Source organism: Durio zibethinus, chromosome 9, assembly GCF_047325235.1.
Source record: "Durio zibethinus cultivar Kanyao isolate XHJ-2024 chromosome 9, ASM4732523v1, whole genome shotgun sequence".
In the NCBI taxonomy this organism is placed as follows: domain Eukaryota; kingdom Viridiplantae; phylum Streptophyta; class Magnoliopsida; order Malvales; family Malvaceae; genus Durio; species Durio zibethinus.
The window spans coordinates 21,590,463-21,615,217 of NC_143170.1; the positions used below are offsets into that span (position 1 = coordinate 21,590,463).

The 24,755-nt window shown below is 32.5% G+C and overlaps 1 protein-coding gene across 2 annotated transcripts in view; it reads right to left on the minus strand.

Moving 5' to 3' along the window:
• Positions 1 to 181: 181 nt before the first annotated feature.
• LOC111311500 (putative 3,4-dihydroxy-2-butanone kinase) overlaps positions 182 to 24,755 on the minus strand; it is a 27,887-nt gene continuing 3,313 nt past the window's right edge. For both annotated transcript variants that reach the window (XM_022910932.2, XM_022910924.2), the window contains exons 9-20: positions 24,570 to 24,653; positions 13,617 to 13,672; positions 9,344 to 9,474; positions 9,177 to 9,269; positions 8,838 to 8,902; positions 7,741 to 7,884; positions 7,606 to 7,649; positions 6,707 to 6,790; positions 6,547 to 6,620; positions 6,364 to 6,476; positions 6,183 to 6,278; positions 182 to 698 (exon numbers count right to left, since the gene is read on the minus strand). In XM_022910932.2, coding sequence (XP_022766667.1) covers positions 573 to 698; positions 6,183 to 6,278; positions 6,364 to 6,476; positions 6,547 to 6,620; positions 6,707 to 6,790; positions 7,606 to 7,649; positions 7,741 to 7,884; positions 8,838 to 8,902; positions 9,177 to 9,269; positions 9,344 to 9,474; positions 13,617 to 13,672; positions 24,570 to 24,653 — 1,110 coding nt within the window. In that variant the 3' untranslated portion in view covers positions 182 to 572. The remainder of the gene's footprint in view (positions 699 to 6,182; positions 6,279 to 6,363; positions 6,477 to 6,546; positions 6,621 to 6,706; positions 6,791 to 7,605; positions 7,650 to 7,740; positions 7,885 to 8,837; positions 8,903 to 9,176; positions 9,270 to 9,343; positions 9,475 to 13,616; positions 13,673 to 24,569; positions 24,654 to 24,755) is intronic.

Consider the following 24,755-nt stretch of genomic DNA (forward strand, 5'->3'; position numbering starts at 1 on the left):
ACTTTTCATATTCAAAGACATATTGGTAACATCAATTAATTATCTAAAAACCGATCATGAACAACTCGAACTCGATTCATATTCTGAGTTAGAACAATTTTACTAAACCTGATTTAGCCAGGTTTAAATCACTCAATTACGAATAAGGAGAGGAGCCAGAAAAATAAAAGCTTGGTCAAGCTTGAGGAAAGATTCAAACCGCCTGTTTTCAAATCAGCTTGGCAAATTATGGACTCAGTCTGATTACATCCCTAGTCTCAATAGTCAAGGAAGGCCATCCTAAGTCAACATTTGACCCATGCAAAATACAGCATTATTATTTTGAATAGTTCTATTTAGATATTGAATTACATTTCCGGAAGCTTTCGATATTCAATAATATGTATGGATAAAATTCGCTTTCTCAGCTTAATGCACGCCCCACGCCCCCCACCCCCCAACCAAAAAAAAAAATGCATAAGCAGAAAGCCAATTAGTTAACCATAAACAAAACTTTGCTTGGTCAATCTGCAGCAAAAAGCAAACATCAAGTGTATGTTGAGGATAAAATTTTGAAAGTTTGATAGATGAGCTCATGAAGCTTGATATTTATCCATCACAGCCAAAGCTGCTGCTCTGTACCAGGCAGCTGCGGCCATTGCACCAGGATCTGGAACTGTTGCAAGTACACCGGCAGATACATAGCTTGACCGCCCAGCCTGCAACAGCTACCATCAGATCCCCAAACACACAAACTGATATGCATTATAACAGCAAATAGTTACTCAATATAACATAATATAACAATGCAAAAATTTATAAATATTGTACAAATGAAACAAATTATAGTGTTAAATTATTTTAAAATTATATTTTATCAATATACATTATGAAACATTAATCATATGTTTAAATACATCGAATAAGCACTAAGGCAAACCTAAAAATATATAAGACAGAAATATTTAACATTTTAAAATTAAAGGCTATATTTTCATGTTCTGTTAGTATAATGTTTAATACATAGTATATTATTTTAACATTAAAATATTATAAAACTTATTATTTAATATTTAAGTTTAATTACTGTGAAAAAATACTTATTTACAATTGGTTGTAATCTTGTAATCTATATAATTATATTTGTATATTTAGAATTAAGCATTTGTATCCATAAAATTAAAGACAAAAAAATTATAATAAATAATATGCCAATTGTAAGATCAGTTTTAGGAAGATTTAATTTCCTGATTTATCAACTAGTTAGTTGTATATAAACTTAATATGCTTGTACAATTCTTTATGAGCAGTTTTTCAATATACTTTCAATTTTACTTTTAGTTTTTCACAATTTTATTTTTTAGTTTTTCTACATGTTTTCAGAGTTTTAGGCTCTTTTTGGGAAGAAAATTTATTCAATCTTCATTACTGAATTCAATTTCACACTTTCATAGCCCAATCTTGTTAAATCTTTTAGTCTTTTTTTTTTTTTTTTTTGGCCTTCATTGCCTAGAAACGTCTCTGATTAAACCTTGACTATCAAAACTCATTTCAGTGTTGAGAAAGATAACCATGCCAAAGATAACAGAATCTGCCACTACTACAAAATTTGAGGTAGTGACAACTAGTAAAACCACCAGAGTATTACAGAAGTCTCGAGAACAAAAAGAGTTGGCCAGAAAAAAGATTGAGAAACTTAGAAGCCTATTAAAAACTCTCGAAATGCCTACTAAGATATGTTTTTTGGATAAGCTCTCTAGTTCAGGTAAAGCTTCTAATTCTCATGGATTAAATGTCTTGATTAAACCTATTACGAGTTCTTGGGTCATTGACTCAGGAACCATAGACGATATGACACATTTCTCACAGAAGTTTGGTACATATACCCTGTGTCCTAGTAGTAAGAAAATTGTTGTTGTAGATGGTTCATTTACTATAGTAACAGGATTAAGAGATGCTCAAATTAATCCCTCGTTTGTTCTTAAATATGTTCTTCATGTTTTTGGATTGTCTACTAATATGATATTTATACAAAAACTTACCAGAGACAAGAATGGCAAAATGACTTTTTTATCCCTCTTATTATGAATTTCTGAACCAGAGTTCGGAGAAGAAGATTGGACTTGCTAAGGAGATGGATGGACTATACTATCTTGAGACATAAAACAACACAAGTAATATCAAGAATAGTTTACCTTTGTCATTTCTTTGTGAAAAATCATATAACTAAGACAAAATCTGACTTTATCATTTCCTCTTGGACATCCTTCTTTTGAAACTTTGAAAAACATGTTTTTTTTTTTTTTGTTCAAAGGATTAAATGCCAAAGATTTTTTTTGTGATGTTTGTGAACTTGCAAAACATAAACGTGTATCATTTCCAATTAGCAATAAAAGAAGTTATACTTCTTTTTACTTGATTCATAGTGACATTTGAAGTCCCTTTATAATTTTTAATATTTCTAGTGCAAGGTGATTTGTTTCTTTTATAGATGATTATACGAAAGTCTTTTGAATATTTTTACTTAAATCCAAATCAGATGTGAATAATGTATTTTTAAGCTCCTAAAACATGATTCAAAATCAATTCGGAGTGAAAATCAAGAGATTTAAGTCTGATAATGCTAGAGACTATTTCAATTAGAGTTTATCTACCTATTTTCAAAAAAAGAGATTATCCATGAGTCATTTTGTGTTAATATTCTACAGCAGAATGGAGTGACAGAAAGGAAAAACAATCATTTACTAGCCACAAACCAAGCTCTATTTTTTCAAGCAAACATAACCAAATCCTATTAAAAGGAAGTCGTTCTCAATGCCACACATATTATAAATAAGTTACCTTCAAGGGTTTTGAGATTTAAAACTCCTATGAAACTACTCTCATAATTCAATCCCAACTTTAATACTACAAACAACCTCACACCTAGGATATTTGGTTGTACATCATTTGTTCATGTTCATAGTCATAATAGGGGGAAGTTGGATCTTAGAGCAATTAAGTGATTTTTGTGAGATATTCATCAATTTAGAAAATGTATAAATGCTATGAGCCTCCTACCAAAAAATTATGTGTCTATAGATGTTACTTTCGAAGAAAGTAAACTATTTTTTACTCAACCTTATCTTCAGGGAGAGACTTTATTCATGGAAGATAAGGATAAAGATTTTTTTTTTTTTTGCTTGATTTGTCTTCCTCTTCAATATTTTCACCCATTAATTCTTCTGAGTCAAAACCTGTTTCTTCTAAGTCTAAGTCAAACACTAAATTTGAGTCTAAACCCATTTCAAACACAAAAGATGTGACGAAGGCTAATATTGTTCTTGATTGTATAAAAGAATTATAGGTGTACTCAAGAAGAAAAGTTTCAGATCCTGAACCAGTGCAAGTCCAAGAACCTGATCCTAATTTTTGAAATGAGGTAACTACAGTCTGTGACTTTGTTTCTCAAAATGAACATGAATCTCTTAAAACTAGAAAATGAACCAAAGGATGTACTAAGTATCCACTATAACCAATATCTAATTTTGTGTCATTTGAAAAATTTTCACTATCCCACAAAAATTTTCTTGTGAGCCTAAATATTATTCTGTTCTAACTATATTATCTGAGACATTATCCAGTGAGAAATGGAAGCAAGCCATGAAAATAGAAATAAAGGCCTTAAAGAAAAATAAGAATTGGAACTGGTAGATTTGCCTAAAGGAAAAATTCAATTAGGTCTAAATGAGTTTTTACTGTAAAATACAAGACAAATGATATTGTTGAAAGGTATAAAGCTAAGTTGGTCGCTAAAGGTTATACTCAAATTTATGGAATGGATTATCAAGAAACTTTAGCTCCAGTTGCCAAGATGAATATAGTTAGGATTTTGTTATCATTGGTTGCAAATTACAATTGGCAGCTTCAACAATTCGATGTAAAGAATGCTTTTCTACATAGTGATTTGGAAGATGAAATATATATGAAGGTTCCACCATGAATTTAGAGATCACCTAAAAGCAAACAAAGTATACAAGCTGAAAAAAGCTTTATATGGCCTTAAACAGTCTCCTAGCGCTTAGTTCGAGAGATTTGCCATAATGATGTTAGCAATGAAATATAAGCAGAATCAAGGAGATCACACATTATTTATCAAGCACTCTGATTCAAAGAGAGTCAATTCTATTAGTGTATGTTGATGATATAATTATAATCGAAGACGATGACAAAGAGAGAGAATCTCTAAAATAGTGTTTGACTAGAGAATTTGAGATAAAAGAGCTAGGAAGATTGAAATTCTTCCTAGGAATTGAAGTAGGTCACTCACGGTCTGGTATTTTCATCTCATAACAAAAATATGTGATGGATCTTTTGAAAGAAATTGAGAAGCTTGCATATAAACCTGCAAATACTCCTATAGATCCTAATCATAAACTTGGACAAGCTGATGAAGATGCTGCTGTAGATAGAAAGATATTCCAAAGATTAGTTGAAAGGCTCATTTATTTCTCTCATACTAGACCTGATATAGCATATATTGAGTGTGATAAATCAATTTATGCATAGTCCTAAAGAAGTGCACCTACAAGTTGTCTATCATGCATTGCACTATTTGAAGGCCAATCCTGAGAGATGTATCTTATTTAAAAGAAATTCATGGCTGGTTCTAAAGGCATACATAGATGCTGATTATGCAGATTCAGTAACTGATAGAAGAATCACCTCAGGCTACTGCACTTTCTTAGGTGGTAATCTTATTACTTAAAAGAGTAAAAAATAGAATGTGGTGGTAAGATCAAGTGCTAAAGCATAGTTCAGAGTAATGGCTCAAGGAATTTGTGAACTACTATGGTTAAAGATTATCCTAAAAGACTTGAAGATCAAGTGAGATAGACTAATGAGACTCTACTATAATAATAAGTCTGCAATAAACATTGTACATAATCCTATGCAATATGACAGAACAAAACACATTAAAATAGACCGACATTTCATAAAAGAGAAACTAGACGTGAGTTGATTTGTACACCGTATGTATCAACCAAGGGTCAACTTATAGATGCATTAAGTAAAAATCTCAGTAGTGCAACATTTCAAAAAATTATTTTCAAGCAGGGAATGAAAAACACTTATTCACCAGCTTGAAAAAGAGTGTGAAAAAATACTTATTTATATCTGATTGTAATCTCGTAATCTGTATTTTTATATTTGTATACTTAGAATTAAATATTTTTATCTCTAAAATTAAGGACAAAAAATTAAGATAAACAATCCATCAATTATAGGATCAATTTTAGAAAGATTTAATTTTTTAATTTACCCACTAGTTAGTTATATATAAAGTTAAGGTGCTTGTATAATTTTTTATGAGTAATTTTTCAATATACATTCAGTTTTAGTTTTAGTTTTTCATACAATTTTATTTTTTAGTTTTTTCACAACTACTAATACAAGTGCTGCTGTTATTTTTATTTAAAAGAAACATGTTAAAAATTTTCAGATAATAAGATATAACATGGTATAACATAGACACAAATTTATAACATTATTAGAATATATTATATTAGATAAGATATTATTTATTACTAGTTTGTTAAAAGTTGGCTTCTATATTGAATTATCATGTTTGCAATAATTTCATTCTCCTTTATTATTATTATTATTATTATTATTATTATTATTATTATTATTAATTTTTCAACATGTAACAACACTACTTCTCAAACATGTTTTTTGCTTTCAATATTTTAAAGATAATACAAAGTAAAATTTGTTAGAAAACACAAAATATTAAGGAGTAAACTTGAACCAAACAGATCTCAATCAATTAAAAAAATAATTATCCTATATAAAGTTTTGTTACAATTCTGTCATAATCCTTTTGTTGGCCATTATGTTTTTCCGTGGTTGCACAAATTTGAAATCACAGATTGTGATTTAGGAAATTGATGACACAAGCAACTCTCCCAAAAAGGAACGAAGAAAAAAATAACTGCAAAAGAATAATTATCCCGTCTATCTTGTTTCTAGTAAGTTGCTTCTGTAAGTTTTAGAGTTTAATTTGCAGCTCATAGCTTTAAAAGCTTCTTACTTTAATATACCTTTCGCAATCACAGCATTTTAATAAAATTTTATACCCTATAACAGCCAACCGAAAGGAACAGCCAAGTAAAATCAAAATTCTAAATAGTATATAAGCAAAGGCAAAATGATACAGCAACCTGTGCCTGCATGTCTTTAGTTGATTCAGCTCCTGCCAATGCTGCTTCAGATGAGAGAACAAAAGCAGTAGAGGAATCATCAGCAGCAGCTAATCTCTGCTTGCAAAACAAAATATTAACATGAAATCTTGGACCACAAAAAAAAAAAAAAAGGCAAAGAATGGCAGTTGTTCTATATAACCTCCTTAAGAACTGCTAATGCAGGAATAAGAGCATCCAATAATGTACGACAACCACCACTAGCACCACCATATTTACTGACTGCAGCAATGGCAGCTTCAAGTGCTTCAGCCCCTGAAATCAAGAGTCATTAAGTCAAGGTGTTTAAATCAGAAAATCTTTCAGATGAAGAGCATCATCTCACATTTGTTTGCTGTGACAGCTGAATCCGAGTTTGCTTTCAACTGTGCATATGCTGCCTTACAAAATATATTGTACCTGTTCAAAGAGAAATGTCGAGAGTTTATATTTCTAGTTATCTGTTTAAGTATATATAAAGCAGAGAGAACAGGCAAGTAAACTACAAGACTCCACTTGTTCCTCCCATAGTTCTTCTAATAGATGATCCAATTTCATTCACTGTTTCTGCAGCATCATTCAGAGGATAACTGGGAAAAGATGAAGATGATTCATCAAGTAAGACCATCAAGAAAAGAATGAAAATATTTGTTTGGAATGATAATCACTGAGGTGCAAAAGCATTATTTCACATTAAAAATTTAAAACTACAGGCTCTAAAGCTGACAGCTATCAATCAATACATAACACATGCAAATGTGTACTATTGTGCAAATTATAATGGAGGCAAAAGAACTAATTATGACAGGGCTAGAAACAGAGCAATAACACAACAATGCTCGAAACTCCAGCAACCTGTTTGACTACAACAGTTTTATACATTACTATATCTATTAGGAGAAATATCCTCTGTAGAATCATGGGCACATCCAAGTTTTTGAGGCATCTCAACCACCAATTTTTCTGGGATTCTTGGCATTGCAATGAAACTAACACAGTGTATAATAAGTGAAATACAAAATTAATTCACATGTACCTCACTAATTTTAAGTCTAATCAAGTAGTTGTAGAACCAAGAAAAAGATCTATGCGCAGGCCATGTCAGCCCACATTGGAGTAAGAGTCTTAAAATATATATAATACTCAGTACTATTGGCAAGCATTATAAATTCAAGTTAAATATATCCCTTCCTACATGTCTAAGAGAATGACCCATCAAAACCTGCAACACTTCATTGAAAACCTATATATGTCCAGCAACCTTAAAACCAATTACTATGGTGGGCAGACAGCTTGCAGAAGTAAATATATGTCCTAGCATTCTGGCCTAGGACTGCCAGACAACTACTATGGTTCCCTTATTCAAGCAAAAAAAAGAAAACGTAAAAATAGAGAAAGGGCATACTATTTTTTCATATCATCAAGGATTGCTGTTGCACCTCTGTACATCTGCAAAGCAAATTAATCACACATATCACGCAATAAACTGTGAACCAAAAGCTAAATGATAAATTAAGACAGTTTTGAGTGTACAACTTACCGTTGACCCACAGTCACCATCACCTACTTTGCTATCCCAGTCATTCAAACAGTCCCTCATATCAATTACGGCATTTGCCGCTGCCTCTATAGCGGCTTCAAGAATACGGCCTTGTTCATTAAGCTGCAGTGGCCGACTTAATGACTACCAGAAACAAACACGAATGATCAGCTTGACTGAAGGTTATCCTCTATCCATAACCCCCTCCCCTTCCTGATTTCCATTTCCTCCTCTTTTTAAGCATTTCATTTTTGTTTTTCATTTTGGTGATCGTAACATACAGGTCAAAAACAACTATAAACTGCCTTTTATTCAAACCCAACATCTCTTAATAATGTCAAGTGCCTCAAGAACTTAAGCAATAAAAAATATTTGCTATTTAATGGATATTAACAACCCCACCCACCACCATGTGTAATACACTGTTCAGGTACCAAAAAGAATGTAACCACAGGATTTAGTTCCAAAGGAAATGAAATTTCATCACTAACTAATGTACATACATTTTTGTCCTTTCGTTCTTCTTTGGTTTACTAATTTTTTCTGTTTGCCCTTTTTGGACAATAAAACACCTGCAGTTATTTGTGAAACTATTTTATTTTTCAAGTCAAAAAAGCCTAACATTAACCATATGAGCTTCTCAGGCTATTGCAGTTGATCCAGAGGATTATCAGTGTAATCCATATTATTTTTGGTTATTCTGTGGACTTGACCGATTTGTATTCATCAACAGAACATAAAACTCAGTAATTAAATATTTTATTTTTGGTACATAATGAGTGCTTAAATATGATGCCATTACATTCTCTTCCATTGATAGTAGTAACCCCATTATATTTTTCATAGCCTACCAAGCAAGTCTAAGATTGTGCATTTGTCACTTTGGGCTGTCTATAACTATCAATGGTAACATCAAACACTTGAAACGAAGCCAATCTATTTAATAATAGCAATTAAAACCTAATATGCACTTTCTGCATGAAAGAGATGTTAATTAACTGTAAATGTCACTTTTAACTAGAAAACTTATCTATAATAAATGACATGTCCATTCCTAATATACCCTTTTATAGTAACCAATAATTCCTAGAACCTACCTCCTCACTCTTTGTTAAACGAGATGGTGGCAATGGAACAGGAATCTTGGCAGGTGGACGATTACCTACAAGAAAACAGATCATTTGAGCTCAATGAACCCAAATATCTTTTTAACTTTATTCTAAAATTTCAATCTGTAGAAACTGAAATGGTTAACCTTAGAAACCATTATACTGAAAGGTCGAGTTTATATTCTTAACACTGCAATTTAGATCATCAATACTTGATGCAATATATGATGTTAATTCCACTCCACGTTTCTTACTCAAGCATCTTATAGACAATTGGAAAAAGAAAACATAAACAAGAAGTATTGATATTCTAACACATTCACAGACCAGCAGAACCAACAGGCCAATGTGGAGCCTTAGTGGTAGCATCCAGGCGTTGCAACAGAGTTTGATCAGCCTTCATTATAGAGATTGAAAATCCTGAAAGAAACATTGTATTAATAATGAACAATACTTCTAATAAACAAGAATTTTTTTTTTTATAAACAACAAACCTGCCATATCAAGAGAGGTCATAAATGACCCTGTATAGACTCTTTCAACAGCAAGCCCAAAGTCCAGCTGCAATTTAGGGACAGTCTTTCCAGCTGCAATCATCAGTTCCATCACAGGAGTGGCACCTAACCTGCATGTCAAAAGATCTTTAAAAAAGTTATAGTAACAACAATAATATAAAAATGTTGAAAAGACATGAAGAAAAACTACCACAGCATGTAAATGCAAAGGGGTACATACATGAGCCAAAAGAAGCTCAATTAGGGAGATAATTTAAGCATTCATTGAGTTCAAGCTTTTATTAAGCCTAAAATTTGGTGATTGAGCCCATTAGTTTAAGTTCTTTGAGTTTGAACTCAATTTTTTTCAAACAAATCAGCCTAATTTGAGCTTTTACACGAGTTCAACTCTGAGCTTTTTTAATAAGCTAATATATTTACTCAAACTCTTAAAATAATAATACTAATAAAAAAATTTTAAATCATAATTCTAACCTAATTCAATCAACATAAATACAATTAAAGATCACAATAACAATTTTTCAAATGAAAACAAAAAAAAAAACCAAAAAACAAAAAACAAAAAAGACATTTCAAACAACAGCAATTAAACTAGTAGAATAAAAACATAAAATTGAACCTCTGAAACAGCCTTATTCACAAACGTAAAGACATAAACAAGCTAAGCAACCTGAGAAGCTTGCTTATTACAAAACAAGCTCCATTTTCAAGCTTGAGCTAACCAAATAAACAAGTCCAAATCAAGCCAAACTAGAACTAGACCAGCTCATAAGCTGTCTATCCACTTTCTTCCCTATGCAGTCATCAGCTCCATCATTGCAGTGGCACCAATGCTGCAGGTTGCAAGGTTTTAAGTAATGATAACAACAAAAAGTAGAACACACACGTCAATTACAGTACACACAAGAAATCAAAGAAGTGGCAATCATAACAGCTTGAGGCAACCAGAGTGGAGATTTTAGAAACATGGGAGTTCTCAAAACTAACTGGCATCGTCAAAAAGCACACTAAGCACATGATTTGTAGAAAACGTATTGACTACAACATTGGGAACAGATGAAGTTGAATTTTTATTAAAAAAAAATAAGTCTCAATCATGGTCCATGCAAGTTATTTAAACAGCCAAAAAGCATAAGTTTCATCAAAGAAGAGAAGAAAGTTTAGCTTGGATAATTCAGTATTTACTTAACAACCAGTGTAAGACTTCACAAGAATACCGACTATGTTAATAGGTTTTAATTGTGACAATATACATTATCCAGCATTTAAAAAAAAAAAAGTATTGGCACATTTCCAGGAATCATTTGGAGCATCTAATGCATAACCAACAAGTTTAACAAGAGAGAGAGAGAGAGAGAGAAAGAGAGAGTAAGCCGCATCACATAACATCAAAAGCCATCAAGTCTCACCTTTTGCATATACTATATTCATAGAAGGCTGGTTTTGACTACTTAAGTAGAAAAAACAATTTGTGAAGACTCCAATTGGTATAAACTTATAAGATTTCATTAAGAATTAACAAAATAGAAATAATGTTAAGAAGAGAAACCAATGCAAAGCAACTATTTGAGGGATTAAACTAATTTAGATTATCTTTTGTTACTTTGTTGTATTTTATGGGCTAATGTTCCGTAGATTCAGGATTTTTCAGCTATTCAAGCTAATTTATGTTAATTAGGCCTTTTTTGTTGGGGAGTCCAGTGAAAAAAGTGCACCCCCCTCCCCAGAGAAAAAAAATTCCCTTTGGTGTTTTGTTTATTTTTCAAGTATAAGGGACTTCACTTCAGTTAAATATGGTATTTTGTGTTTAGTATCTTAATGTGGGTCTTCCTTATCCCATTGCCTTTTATTTTAAGCAAATTAATTTTCTATTTACAGTCTTCAGTGTTTCTTAAAGTCCTTATTGGAGTAAGAGAGCTAGTTCCTATGGGATTAGGAATTCCAGGAGTCTATGTCAAAATGAATGTACTCTTCTCAAAAATAAAATAAAATAGCCACGTACTCTTTCTTTTGAGATAGAGAACTAATACCAAAGAATTTCAAGTATTATTGCGATTATAATTGGGTGATTGTGGATGCGATCAACCGTAGATGTGACTCCTACAGAACCCTAGGTTCAAAGCCAACGGATTTTTTCTTCCTTTTTTCTTTCTTTATTCTCAATTTTCCATTTTTCCCTCAAGCATTCAAATCAGAGAATTGCCATAATTCCTAGAAAACAGCTGTCCTACATCAAAATCTTTAGTTATTTAAAGTATAAAGTAACAAAGTAAAATAAACGCTTCATTTGTTTGCAACTTTTGCTATTTGCTTTTGCTTTCATAAGCAACTTAGCTTCTTTTCTTCCTTTTTTTTTTTCTTTATTCTCAATTTTCCATTTTTCCCTCAAGCATTCAAATCAGAGCATTGCCATAAATCCTGGAACACAGCTGTCCTACATCGAAATCTTTAGTTATTTAAAGTCTAAAGTAACAAAGTAAAATTAATGCTTCATTTGTTTGCAACTTTTGCTATTTGCTTTTGCTTTCATAAGCAAGAAAGCAAAAGAGGTGTGTGGATACAAAGGCAAATAAAATTTTTAAAGGATTATACAGAAAATATGTAATTCTTTTTAGATGACAAAATGCATGATTCTAATTCTAAATAGACTAATTATATTATAATGAGTGTCACATTTTACTTATTAGTCCATTTTAAACCAATTATGATAGTTTCTTTTACCTTTTATTTTTGATTTGTAGCAACTCTACCAAATAAACAAAAAAAATACAAAACAAAATAAAACAAAAGTATCAAACAAATGAAGCCCTCAAGGATCATTATTTTATGCTTTTATGCTGAGGCAACTTAACAAACAGACAAAAAAAAACATACTTCCAGAGCAGGCAACCTACGCTAGCATTCATGATTTACCTTCCCTACTATCTTCCAACCTATAATACAAGACATGGCAAGCCCCTTCCTTGTCCATGTCCAACAGAAACACCCCTACGATGTGGCCAGATACATGTCAGACATTATGAGACGCAGAAGAGAAAGTAAGGTACATTTAGACTCTGGACATGGCAAGAATATGGGAAAGACATGGGGAGGACATATGATCAAACAATCCCCGAGGATTACAAATGCAACTTCACACAACATTGATCATCCACCATGATCAGCTAGTAGTACAATCTATGACTTTGATGACCAGATGAAATTCATGAATCTCTGCAGGATATCTAGGGAAGTTGGGAATAGGAAGAACAAAATTTGAGTAAAAGGAGAGGAAAAAATTAAAAAAGAGAGCTACTGGCCAGAATTGAAGCAACAGAATGGAGGACAAGATGAAGAAGAGCTTGTCTCTTTGAGGGTATTTATACTTGGGCTCTAGATGCCTTTATAGGCATAATGGATATGAGTTATTATGAGGCAAATTTTGGTTAAAGTAGAGGCTTATTTAGGCCAGCAAACTTGGCTAACAGCCCACCATTAAAAATTTAAAATCAAGCAAAAACATATGGCCAAAACTAAGTATAATTTAATCAAATAAAAAAGCCCATTTCCAAAATCAAATAAACAAATCAATATTTGCATTCATGCTAAAATTGTATTATGACATATGAAATATATAGAAAAAATATTATTTATTGTCATGTCTGCATCATGTCATACCCATTTCTTGTATCTAAGCTAACAGTTCATACATTCAGTTATGTGAAATCATTTTACCTGATTCCCATTTTATGTTCTGAAGCTAAAACAATAAATATAAGATCAGTAAATTTTAAAGCCCAAGCTACACCTACCAAGCTGAAACTCAAACCTACTTGCATCTGCAACCAAGCCAAAGAAAAAAGTTCAAAATTCTAACCTGGCTTAAAATCCAACTTATTTACAACATATATTGTGAACACATTGTCATTGATAAATGTATTATTATTTCTAGCTTAAGGCCATACTCCTCAGTCCTCATCTTTTTCCCCTATCTATTCTTTTGTTGGCCTTATGTCTCATCATCTTGTATCAACGACACCAAGTACCTATAACAATGGCAAGTCTTAACAGCATAGGGCATGATCAATATAGTTATTTGCTATGAAATGCTAGTGTATTTCCTAGCTGAAGGTAGAAATATGAAATATAAGCACCAGATTAGATTCAGATTTGAAGCCCCAAAAGTATACTGAACAGAAAACACCTCCTGGTCCCAAAAAGCAGGTAGAGAGAAAACTCAACAGCAGAAAAGAAAATTAATATGCATACATACCCATTAATCATGAGCACCACTCTATTGCCCCGTGTAATTGGAACATAGTTAGTTTCCTGAAAAGATTATATAATTAAAAATTAATTTGTCAAAATAATTAAGTTGTGAAATGAATTAAAACATTCCAGAAGAGGGAAAAAGAGGTAACAGTGAGATTGATACAAATGGCCAAGCAGAGTGTAGTGATGCAGCTGATTGTGTTCATGGCAGATCAAGCATTTAATGGCAATATCTTGTTCTGCTATCCTTTTTTATCAATGTCTGGGAGGCCCTTTCTGGGTCAACCAAGACAGGAAAGGCAAAGAGATGATGTTTAACTGAAACTAACCTGTGGTAAAACACTTATTTACAGCTGATAGTAACTTGTAATTTGTATATTTATATTTGTATCCCTAAAATTAAGGACAGAAAATTAGAATAGACAATCCCTCAATTATAAGATCAGTTTTAGGAAGATTTAGTTTCCTAGTTTACCCACTAGTTGTATATAAACCTAAGGTGCTTGTATAATTCTTTATGAGCAGTTTTTCAATATACATTTAGTTTTACTCTTGATTTTCCACACAGTTTTATTTCTTAGTTTTTTCACATTGTATCAAAGCTTTAAGCTCTTCTTGGGAAGAAAATTTTTTCAATCTTCATTGCTAAATTCTATTTCAGGCCTTCATAGCCAAATCTTGTTTAAACTTTCAATCTTATTTTTTCCCTCTTTGGCCTTCGTTGTCTAAGAATCGTCTCTGGTAAACCTTTACTATCAAGACTCGTTTCAATCCTGAAAAAGATAACCATGCCAAAAATAGCAAAATCTGCCACCACTATCTGATTTGAGAAAGTGACAACTAGTAAAACCACTGAAATACTACAGAAGTCTCGGAAGTAAAGAGAGTTAGATAGAGAAGAGATTGAGAAACTAAGAAGCCTATTGAAAACTCTCGAAATGCCTACTAGGGTATGTTCTTTGGGTAAGGTTTCTAGTTTAGGTAAAGCTTCTGGTTTTCATGGATTAAATGTCTCGATTAACCCTATTACGAGTTCTTGGGTCATTGACTCAAGAGCCACAAACCATATGATGCATTTTTCATAGAAGTTTAGTACACATACCGTGTCCTAGTAATAAGAAAATTGTTGTTGCAGATGGTTCACTTACTATAGTGGCAAGATTAGGAGATGTTCAAATTAATCCCTTGTTTGTTCTTCAAAATGTTTTTCATGTTCCTGGATTGTTTACTAATCTGATATCTATACAAAAACTTACCAGAGACATGAACTGCAAAGTGACTTTTTATCCCTCTTATTGTGAATTTCAAGACCAAGGTTAGGAGAAGATGATTGGACTTGCTAAGGGGATGGACTGACTATATTATCTTAAGACATCAAACACCACAAGTAATATCAAGAACAGTTTACCTTTGTCATTTCTTTTTGAAAAATCTCCTAATAAAGACAATCTAGCTTTATCATTTTCGTCTTGGACATCCTTCTTTTGGAATTTTGAAAAACATGTTTCCTTATTTGTTCAAAGGATTAAAAGCCAAAAAGTTTCACTGTGATGTTTGTGAACTTGCAAGCATAGACGTGTGTCTTTTCCAGTTAGCAATAAAAGTTCTACTCATTTTTACTTGATTCATAGTGACATATAGGGTCCCTTTACAATTCCTAATATTTCTGGTGCAAGGTGGTTTGTTTCTTTCATAGGTGATTATATCAGGGTCTCTTGGATATTTTTACTTAAATCCAAATTAGATGTGAATAGTGTGTTTTTAAGCTTCCAAAACATGATCCAAAATCAATTTGGAATGAAAATCAAGAGATTTAGGTCTGATAATGCAAGAGACCATGTTAACCAAAGTTTATCTACCTATTTCCAAAAGGAAAGGATTATTCATAAGTCATCTTATGTTAATACTCCACAGCAAAATGGAGTGAAAAAAAGGAAAAATAATCATTTACTAGCCACAACTTGAGCTAAACTTTTTCAAGCAAACCATTTTTTACTCAACCTTATCTTTAGGGGAAGACTTCATTCATGGAAGATAAGGATAAAGATTTCTTTTTGCTTGATTTGTCCTCCTTTTCAATATTTTCACCCATTAATTTTTCTGAGTCGAAACCTATTTCTTCTAAGTCCAAATCAAACACTAAATTTGAGTCTGAACCCATTCCAAACATAAAAGATGACACAAAGGATAATATTGTTCTTGATTCTATGAAGGAATTACAGGTGTATTCAAGAAGGAAAGTTCCAGATCCTGCATTGGACCTGAACCTAATTCTGGAAATAAGGTAACTACAGTCTTTAACTCTGCTTCTCAAAATGAGCATGAATCTCCTAAAACTATAACTAGTGATTATGATATAACTACTGCCATTAGGAAAGGAACTAGAGAATGTACTAAGCATTCATTATACCCCATCTCTAATTTTGTGTCATTTGAAAAATTCTCACCATCTTACAAAATTTTCTTGTGAGCCTAAACACTATTTCTATTCCAACTACATTATCCAAGGCATTATCCAATGAGAAATGGAAGCAAGCCATTAAAATAGAAATGGAGGCCTTAGAGAAAAATAAGACATGGGAATTGGTAGAGTTGCCCAAAGGAAAAAATCCAATTAGGTGTAAATAGGTTTTCACTGTAAAATACAAGGTGGATGGTATTGTTGAAAGGTATAAAGCTAGGTTGGTAGCTAAGAGCTACACTCAAACTTATGGAGTAGATTATTAGGAAACTTTTGCTCCAGTTGCCAAAATGAATACAGTTAGGATTTTGCTATCATTGGCTGCAAATTTCAATTAGCATCTTCAACAATTTGATGTAAAAAATGCTTTTTTACATGGTGATTTGGAAAAAGAAATATACATATGAAGGTTCCACAAGGATTTGGGGGTCATCTAGAGGTAAACAAAGTATGCAAGCTAAAAAAGGCTTTATATGGCCTCAAACAGTCTCCTAGGGCTTGGTTCGAGAGATTTGCCAATGTGATGCTAACAATGGAATATAAGCAGAGTCAAGGAGATCACATATTGTTTGTCAAGCACTTTAATTCAGGGAGAGTCACAGTTCTATTAGCGTATGTTAATAATATAATTGTAACAGAGATGATGAAAAAGAGAGAATCTCTAAAACAGTGTTTGGCTAGAGAATTTGAAATAAAAGAGCTAGGGAGATTGAAGTACTTCATAGGAATTGAAGTAGCTCACTCACTGCATGGTATTTTCATTTCACAATAGAAATATGTGATGGATCTTTTGAAGGAAACTGGGAAGCTCACATGTAAACCTGCAAATTCCCCTATAGATCCTAATCATAAACTTGGAAAAGTTAATGAAGATGCTGTTGTAGATAGAGAGATATACCAAAGATTAGTTGGAAGACTCATCTCTCACATACTAGACCTAATATAACATATGATGTGAGTGTGATAAGTCAATTTATACATAGTCTTAAAGAAGTGCACCTATAGGCTATCTACCATGTATTGCACTATTTGATGGCCAATCCTAGGAGAAGTATCTTATTTAAAAGAAATTCGAGGTTGGTTCTAAAGGCATATACAGATGTTGATTATGCAGGATTAATAACTGATAGAAGATCCACCTCAAGCTACTGCACTTTCTTAGGTGGTAATTTTGTGACTTAGAAGAGTAAAAAACAAAATGTGGTGGCAAGATCAAGTGCTAAAGGCTACTCTACTTTCCTAGGTGGTAATTTTGTGACTTAGAGGAGTAAAAAACAAAATGTGGTGGCAAGATCAAGTGCTAAAGCAGAGTTCAGTGCAATGGCTCAAGGAATTTGTGAACTACTATGGCTAAAGATTATCCTAGAAGACTCAAAAATCAAGTGGGATGGACCAACAAGACTCTACTGTGATAACAACTGTGCAATAAGCATTGCACACAATCCTATGCAACATGATAGAATAAAACACATTAAAGTAGGCCAGCATTACATAAAGGAGAAACTAGACAATGGGTTGATTTGTACACCATATGTATCAACTAAGGGTCAACTTGCAAATGTGTTGACTAAAGATCCCAGCAGTGCAACATTTCAAGAAATTATTTCTAAGCTGGGAATGAAAAACATCAATTCATCAGCTTGAAGGGGAGTGTGAGAAAATACTTATTTACAGCTGGTTGTAATCTTATAATCTATATATTTATATTTGTATCTCTAGAATTAAGTATTTGTATCCCTAAAATTAAAGACAAAAAATTCGAATAGACAACCCCTCAATTATAGGATCAGTTTAAGGATGATTTAGTTTCCTCGTTTATTTACTAGTTAGTTGTATATAAACCTAAGGTTCTTTTATGATTTTTTATAAGCAGTTGTTCAATATACATTCAGTTTTACTCTTAATTTTCCACATAGTTTTATTTCTTAGTTTTTCCACATAACCTTTAATAAATAATAATACTAGCAGTTTTGAATCTTCAGAAGATACAATGGTGTTTTCAACTAAATGAGATACGGCCTAATGTCCCGAGATAAGCTAGCAGATGACATGATTCAACATTTGAACCTAAAGTATTCCCCAAATCGAATAGTTTTAGAAATTTAATATCATCACTTAAGAATGCCATCATTGCTATTGTGAAGAGAATAAGAGAAACAAGCTATAGAGATTACTTTGTGTGGGAAAACACTTATTAACAGCTGATTGTAATCTTGTAATTTGAGTATTTATATTTGTATCCCTAGAATCAAGTATTTGTATCCCTAGAATTAAGCACAAAAAATCAGGATAGACAATCCCTCAATTATAGGATCAGTTTTTAAGAAGATTTAGTTTCTTAGTTTACCCACTAGTTAGTTCTATATAAACCTAAGGTGTTTGTATAATTCTTTATGAGCGGTTTTTAAATATACATTCAGTTTTATCTTAAGTTTTTCACACAGTTTTACTTCTTAGTTTTTCTACATAATATCAAAGCTTTAGGCTTTTCTTGGGAAGCAAAATTTTCAACCTTCATTGCCGACTTCTATTTTAGGCCTTCATTGTTGAAACCTATTAAGTCCTCCATAGCCATTTTATTTTTCCCTTCTTTAGCCTTCATTGCTAAAAGTCATTTCTGGTTATATCTTAAGGCTTATTTCAGTTCAAAGAAAGATATCACTATCACCCAATTTGAGGAAGTGTCAACTGGAAAAATCATCGAAGTACTATAAATATCTTGGAAACAAAAAGAGTTGGATAGAGAAGAGATTGAGAAGCTAAGAAGCCTATTGAAAACCCTTGAAAAGCCTACTAGTGTATGTTCCTTGGGTAAGGTCTCTAATTCAAATAAAGCTTCTGGTTCTCATGGATCAAATGCCTCGGTTAAGCCTATTACCAATTCTTGGCTCATTGACACAGGAGCCATAGACCATATGACACATTCCTCACAGAACTTTAGTACATATACCTTGTATCCTAGTAATAAAAAAAATTGTTGTTGCAGATGATTCACTTACTACAGTGGCAAGATTAGGAGCTGTTCAAATTAATCCCTCATTTGTTCTTAAAAATGTTTTTCATGTTCCTGGATTGTCTACTAATCTAATATCTATACAAAAACTTACCAGAGATATGAACTGCAAAGTGACTTTTATCCCTCTCATTGTGAATTTCAGGACCAGAGTTCGGGGAAGAGGATTAAACTTGCTAAGGAGAAGAATGGACTATATTATCTTGAGACATCAAACAACACAAGCAATATTAAGAATAGTTTACCTTTGTCATTTTTTTTTGAAAAATCTCTTAATAAAGACAAAATCTAGATTTATCATTTTGTCTTGGACATCCTTCTTTTGGAACTTTGAAAAACATGTTTCCTTTTTTGTTCAAAGAATTAAATGCCGAAAATTTTCATTGTGATGTTTGTGAACTTGCAAAGCATAGACATGTCTTTTCCAGTTAGCAATAAAAAAAGTTCTACTCCTTTTTACTTGATTCATAGTGACATATGGGGTCCTTCTACAATTCCTAATATTTCGAGTGCAAAGTAGTTTATTTCCTTCATAAATGATTGTACTAGGGTCTCTCGGATATTTTTACTAAAATCCAAATCAAATGTGAATAATGTGTTTTTAAGCTTCCAAAACATGATCCATAATCAATTTGGAGTGAAAATCAAGAGATTTAGGTATGATAATACAAGAGACTATTTCAACCAGAGTTTATCTACTTATTTCCAAAATGAGGGGATTATCCATGAGTTATCTTGTGGTAATACTTCGTAGTAGAATGGAGTGGCAAAGAGGAAAAACAATCATTTACTAGTCACAACCTGAGCTTTACTTTCTCATGCAAATGTACCCAAATCCTACTGGGGAGAAGCTGTTCTCACTGCCACACATACTATAAATAGGTTACCTTCAACGGTTTTGAGATTTAAAACTCTTATGGAACTACTCTCACAATTCTATCCCAACTTTAATACTACAAACAACCTCACACCTAGGATATTTGGTTGTACATCATTTGTTCATGTTCATAGTCACATTAAAGGGAAGTTGGATCCTAGAGCAATTAAGTACATTTTTGTGGGATATTCATCAACTCAGAAAGGGTATAAGTGTTACCATCCTCCTACAAAAAAAAAATTTATGTATCTGTAGATGTCACTTTTGAAGAAAGTAAACTATTTTTTACTCAACCTTATTGTAGACACCCCATTTTGTCCAAAAATATTTTTTTGGAGTTTAACCCTAGTTGAGAGATTTTTGGGATTTAATTCTAGAATCAATTGGCATTTGATATGGAGAGATTGTTGGGATTTAATTCCATAATCAATTCACATTAAAATGATAAGGAGAGATTTTTGGGATTTGATTTCGAAATCAATTCTCATTAAAACGGAAATCAAACAAAATCATGGATTTAAAGAGAATTGATTGAGCATGAACTTCTATATAAACCTGTGACCAAAGCAAGGGAAGAGAGGGAAATAAAAGATTATGCAAAAAAAAAACTCTTGAGAGAGAAAAAAATTATGCAGAAACTCTGGAGAGAAAAAAATAAAAGAAATTTGTTTAGCAACCAAGAGGTTTTAGGTCCTGGGTTTGATTTGTTTAGATTTTCTATGATTAGGTTTTGGTGTTTTTGGGTTTGAATTTCTGTAGGGTTTTGCATTGCAGAGATTTCTGGGTTTAGCTTTCAAGACAATTTGTCGGATTCTTGGAAATTCCCTATCAACTTTTGGGATTTATTCGTCAATTTCTGGAAATCAGTTAGAAAGAAGATAGAAGAATAGACATTTTAGAAAGAGAGGCATACTAAAACACTTCTGAATAAAAGCCTGAAATGTGAGACATTAAGATCTGTGTGTTTTACCATGCACAACCCTACCTGATCACATGTATTTTCTTTCCCTTTTCCACTCCGTTTTCTGTTTTGATTCTATTTTTCTTATTTTGTTTACTTTATTTGCTTTTATTATTTCTTATATTAAATTGAAAAAAATACATTACTTATTATTATGATTTTTTTGTACTTATTTATGAAATAAATAAAAAACATTTTTCAAATAAGTTTAAAAGAATAAAAAACTGAAAAAATCTTTGTAAATAAAGTTTTCAAAATAATAGAAAAATCTTTTTTAAAAGGAAAAGGGACTTTTCAAATAAACAAAAATTATTTTTATCCTCTAAACTATTGAAGGATTGCTTTGAAGTAAGACTTACCAAACTATTGGGAGGTTTTACTGTTTTTTTTTTTAACAAAAATTAATAAATCCGACGACGGAGCCTCTTCAGAGTGGGACACTAGTCTCCATGAATACTCCTGAGGTGAGAGAATTATCCTAAATAGCTACCAAACTATTGGGACAATTTTAGGGTTAATTTTCAATATTGAATTATTTGGTAAATCATAAAAATGATCAAGGCTTAGATAATTTGAAATCAAAACTGGTACCATCCTTGGATGGGCGTTATGGGGATGCTACAACCTTCCCCATGCGTAACCGACTCCCGAACCTAACATCTGTTTTGTAAATCAGATTCAATCAGGTGGCCAATCACACCTAGACAAAAAGAGATTAGTGGCGACTCCTTCTAATCCATGTCTAGCGATAGGTCTATGGATCTATACATTATGACACTTATCTTTAAGGGGAGACTTCATTCATGAAAGATAAGGATAAAAACTTCTTTTTGCTTGATTTGTCATCTTCTTCAACATTTTCACCCATTAATTCTTCTAAGTCAAAATCTGTTTCTTCCAAGTCCAAGTTAAACACTGAATTTGAGTCTGAACCCATTTCAAACACAGACGATGTGACAAAAGATAATATTGTTCTTGATTCTATGAAGGAATTACAGGTGTACTCAAGAAAAAAGGTTTCAGATCCTGAACTAGTGCCAGTCCAAAAACCTAATCCTAATTTCGAAAATGAGGTAACTATAGCCTTTGACTTTGTTTGTCAAAATGAGTATGAATCTCCTAAAACTATAACTAGTGATTACGATCTTCTTATTGCCATTAGAAAAGGAACTGGAGAATGTATCCACTATACCCAATCTCTAATTTTGTGTCATTTGAAAATTTTTCAACATCCCACAAAAATTTTCTTGTGAGCCTAAGCACTATTTTTGTTCCAACTACATGATCCGAGGCATAATCCAATGAGATGAAGGCAACCCATGAAAATGAAAATTGAGGTCTTAGAGAAAAATAAGACATGGGAACTACTAGAGTTGCCTAAAGGAAAAAAATCCAATTGGGTGTAAATGGGTTTTCACTATAAAATACAGGACGGATGGTACTATTAAAAGGTATAAAGCCAGGTTAGTGGCTAAGGGCTACACTCAAACTTATGGAGTGGATTATCAGGAAACTTTTGCTCTAGTTGCCAAGATGAATAAAGTTAGGGTTTTGTTATCATTGGTTGAAAATTACAATTGGCAGCTTCAACAATTTGATGTAAAGAATACTTTTTTACATGGTGATTTGGAAGAAGAAATATATATATATATATGAAGGTTCCACCGGGATTTGGAGGTCATCTAGAAGCAAACAAAGTATGCAAGCTGAAAATGGCTTTATATGGCCTTAAACAGTCTCCTAGGGCTTGGTTCAGGAGATTTGCCAAAGTGATACTAGCAATGGGATATAAGCAGAGTCAAAGAGATCACACATTGTTTATCAAGCACTCTGATTCAGGGACAGTCACAGTTCTATTAGTGTATGTTGATGATATAATTGTAACTGGAGATGATGAAAAAGAGAAAGAATTTTTAAAACAATGTTTGGCTAGAGAATTTGAGATAAAAGAGTTAGGGAGATTGAAGTAATTCCTAAGAATTGAAGTAGCTCACTCATGGCATGGTATTTTCATCTCACAACAAAAATATGTGATGGATCTTCTGAAGGAAACTAGGAAGCTCGCATGTAAACCTACAAATACCCCTATAGATTCTAATCATAAACTTAGAGAAGCTAATGAAGATGCTGCTTTAGATAGAGAGATGTACCAAAGATTAGTTGGAAGACTCATTTATCTTTCACATACTAGACTTGATATAGCATATGCTGTGAGTGTGATAAGTCAATTTATACATAGTCCAAAAGAAGTGCACCTATAGGCTGTCTACCGTGTATTGCACTATTTGAAGGCCAATCCTGGGAAATGTATCTTATTCAAAAAAAATTCGGGACTAGTTCTAGAGGCATATACAAATGCTGATTACGCATGTTCAGTAATTGATAGAAGATCCACCTCAGGCTACTGCACTTTCCTAGGTGGTAATCTTTTGACTTGGAGTAAAAAACAGAATGTGGTGGCAAGATCAAGTGCTAAAGTAGAGTTCAGAGCAATGGCTCAAGGAATTAGCGAACTACCATGGTTAAAGATTATCTTAGAAGATTGGAAGATCAACTGGGATGGACCAATGAAACTCTCCTGTGATAACAAGTTTGCAATAAGCATTGCACACAATCTTGTGCAACACGACAGAACAAAACACATTGAAGTAAACCGGCATTTCATAAAGGAGAAACTAAACAATGGGTTGATTTGTACATCGTATGTATCAACCAAGGGTTAATTTGCAGATGTGTTAACTAAAGGTTTTAGCAGTGCAACATTTCAAGAAATTATTTTCAAGCTGGGAATGGAAAACACCTATTCACCAGCTTGAGGGAAAGTGTTGGAAAATACTTATTAACAGCTGATTGTAATCTTATAATCTGTATATTTATATTTGTATCCCTAGAATTAGGGACAAAAAAATATGATAGACAATCCCTCAATTATAGGATCAGTTTTTTGGAATATTTAATTTCCTAGTTTACCCACTGGTTAGTTGTAAATAAACAGAATATGCTTGTATAATTCTTTATGCGCAGTTTTTCAATATATATTCAGTTTTACTTTTAGTTTTTCACACAGTTTTATTTCTTAGTTTTTCCACAATCTAAAATTTTCTTTCTTTTTAATTTTTTTATAGTAGGATATGGGTAGCAATTTATTTTATTCAATTAGGAACAAATTGTCTTGAATGGTTCTTTAAAAGTCTTCTATGGTGATCTAAGCCACATTTATCTTACCATAACAGCATAATTGAACAGCATGCCTTGAGCACCACTAATATTTGGACTTAAATGAGCCAATTTGAAAGGGGAAGGCTCAATTAGACCAAATAAAAGTATTATTTTTATTTAAATCCAAAGTGCAACTTAAATAGCTTCCAGTGAAATTAGGCACATTATTTTTGTACCTTCAAAGCAGCAGCAAAAATAACAAAAAATGACAACCAAACAAGACATAACAGTATCATGCTGAACTACTTGAGAAAACAATTCAAGGCTATTTTCTTCACAAAAGCAATAGTAGACATATCATCAGACATCATAAACTCTAAGTAGTATGAGATGTATGTAGCACAAGTTCTTTTTTCCTTAAGAGGTAATGAAGAGGGTAGGGGGTTAAAAAAGATAAGCTGGTGCTCAACTATTGAGACATACCGGTGATAATATTTCCTTAAGAGCATGAGAAACCACTACATCCACAGGCTGGAGGTCTGCCACAGCAGCACCAGGTTCCCCATGCTGGGAGAAAAACACCCGTTAGCTCAACTTGAGAAGTATTGAAGTAGAAATCAAATCAGAAAACAAACATAGTGCCAGACAACACTCAAAGGCTAAGCGTAT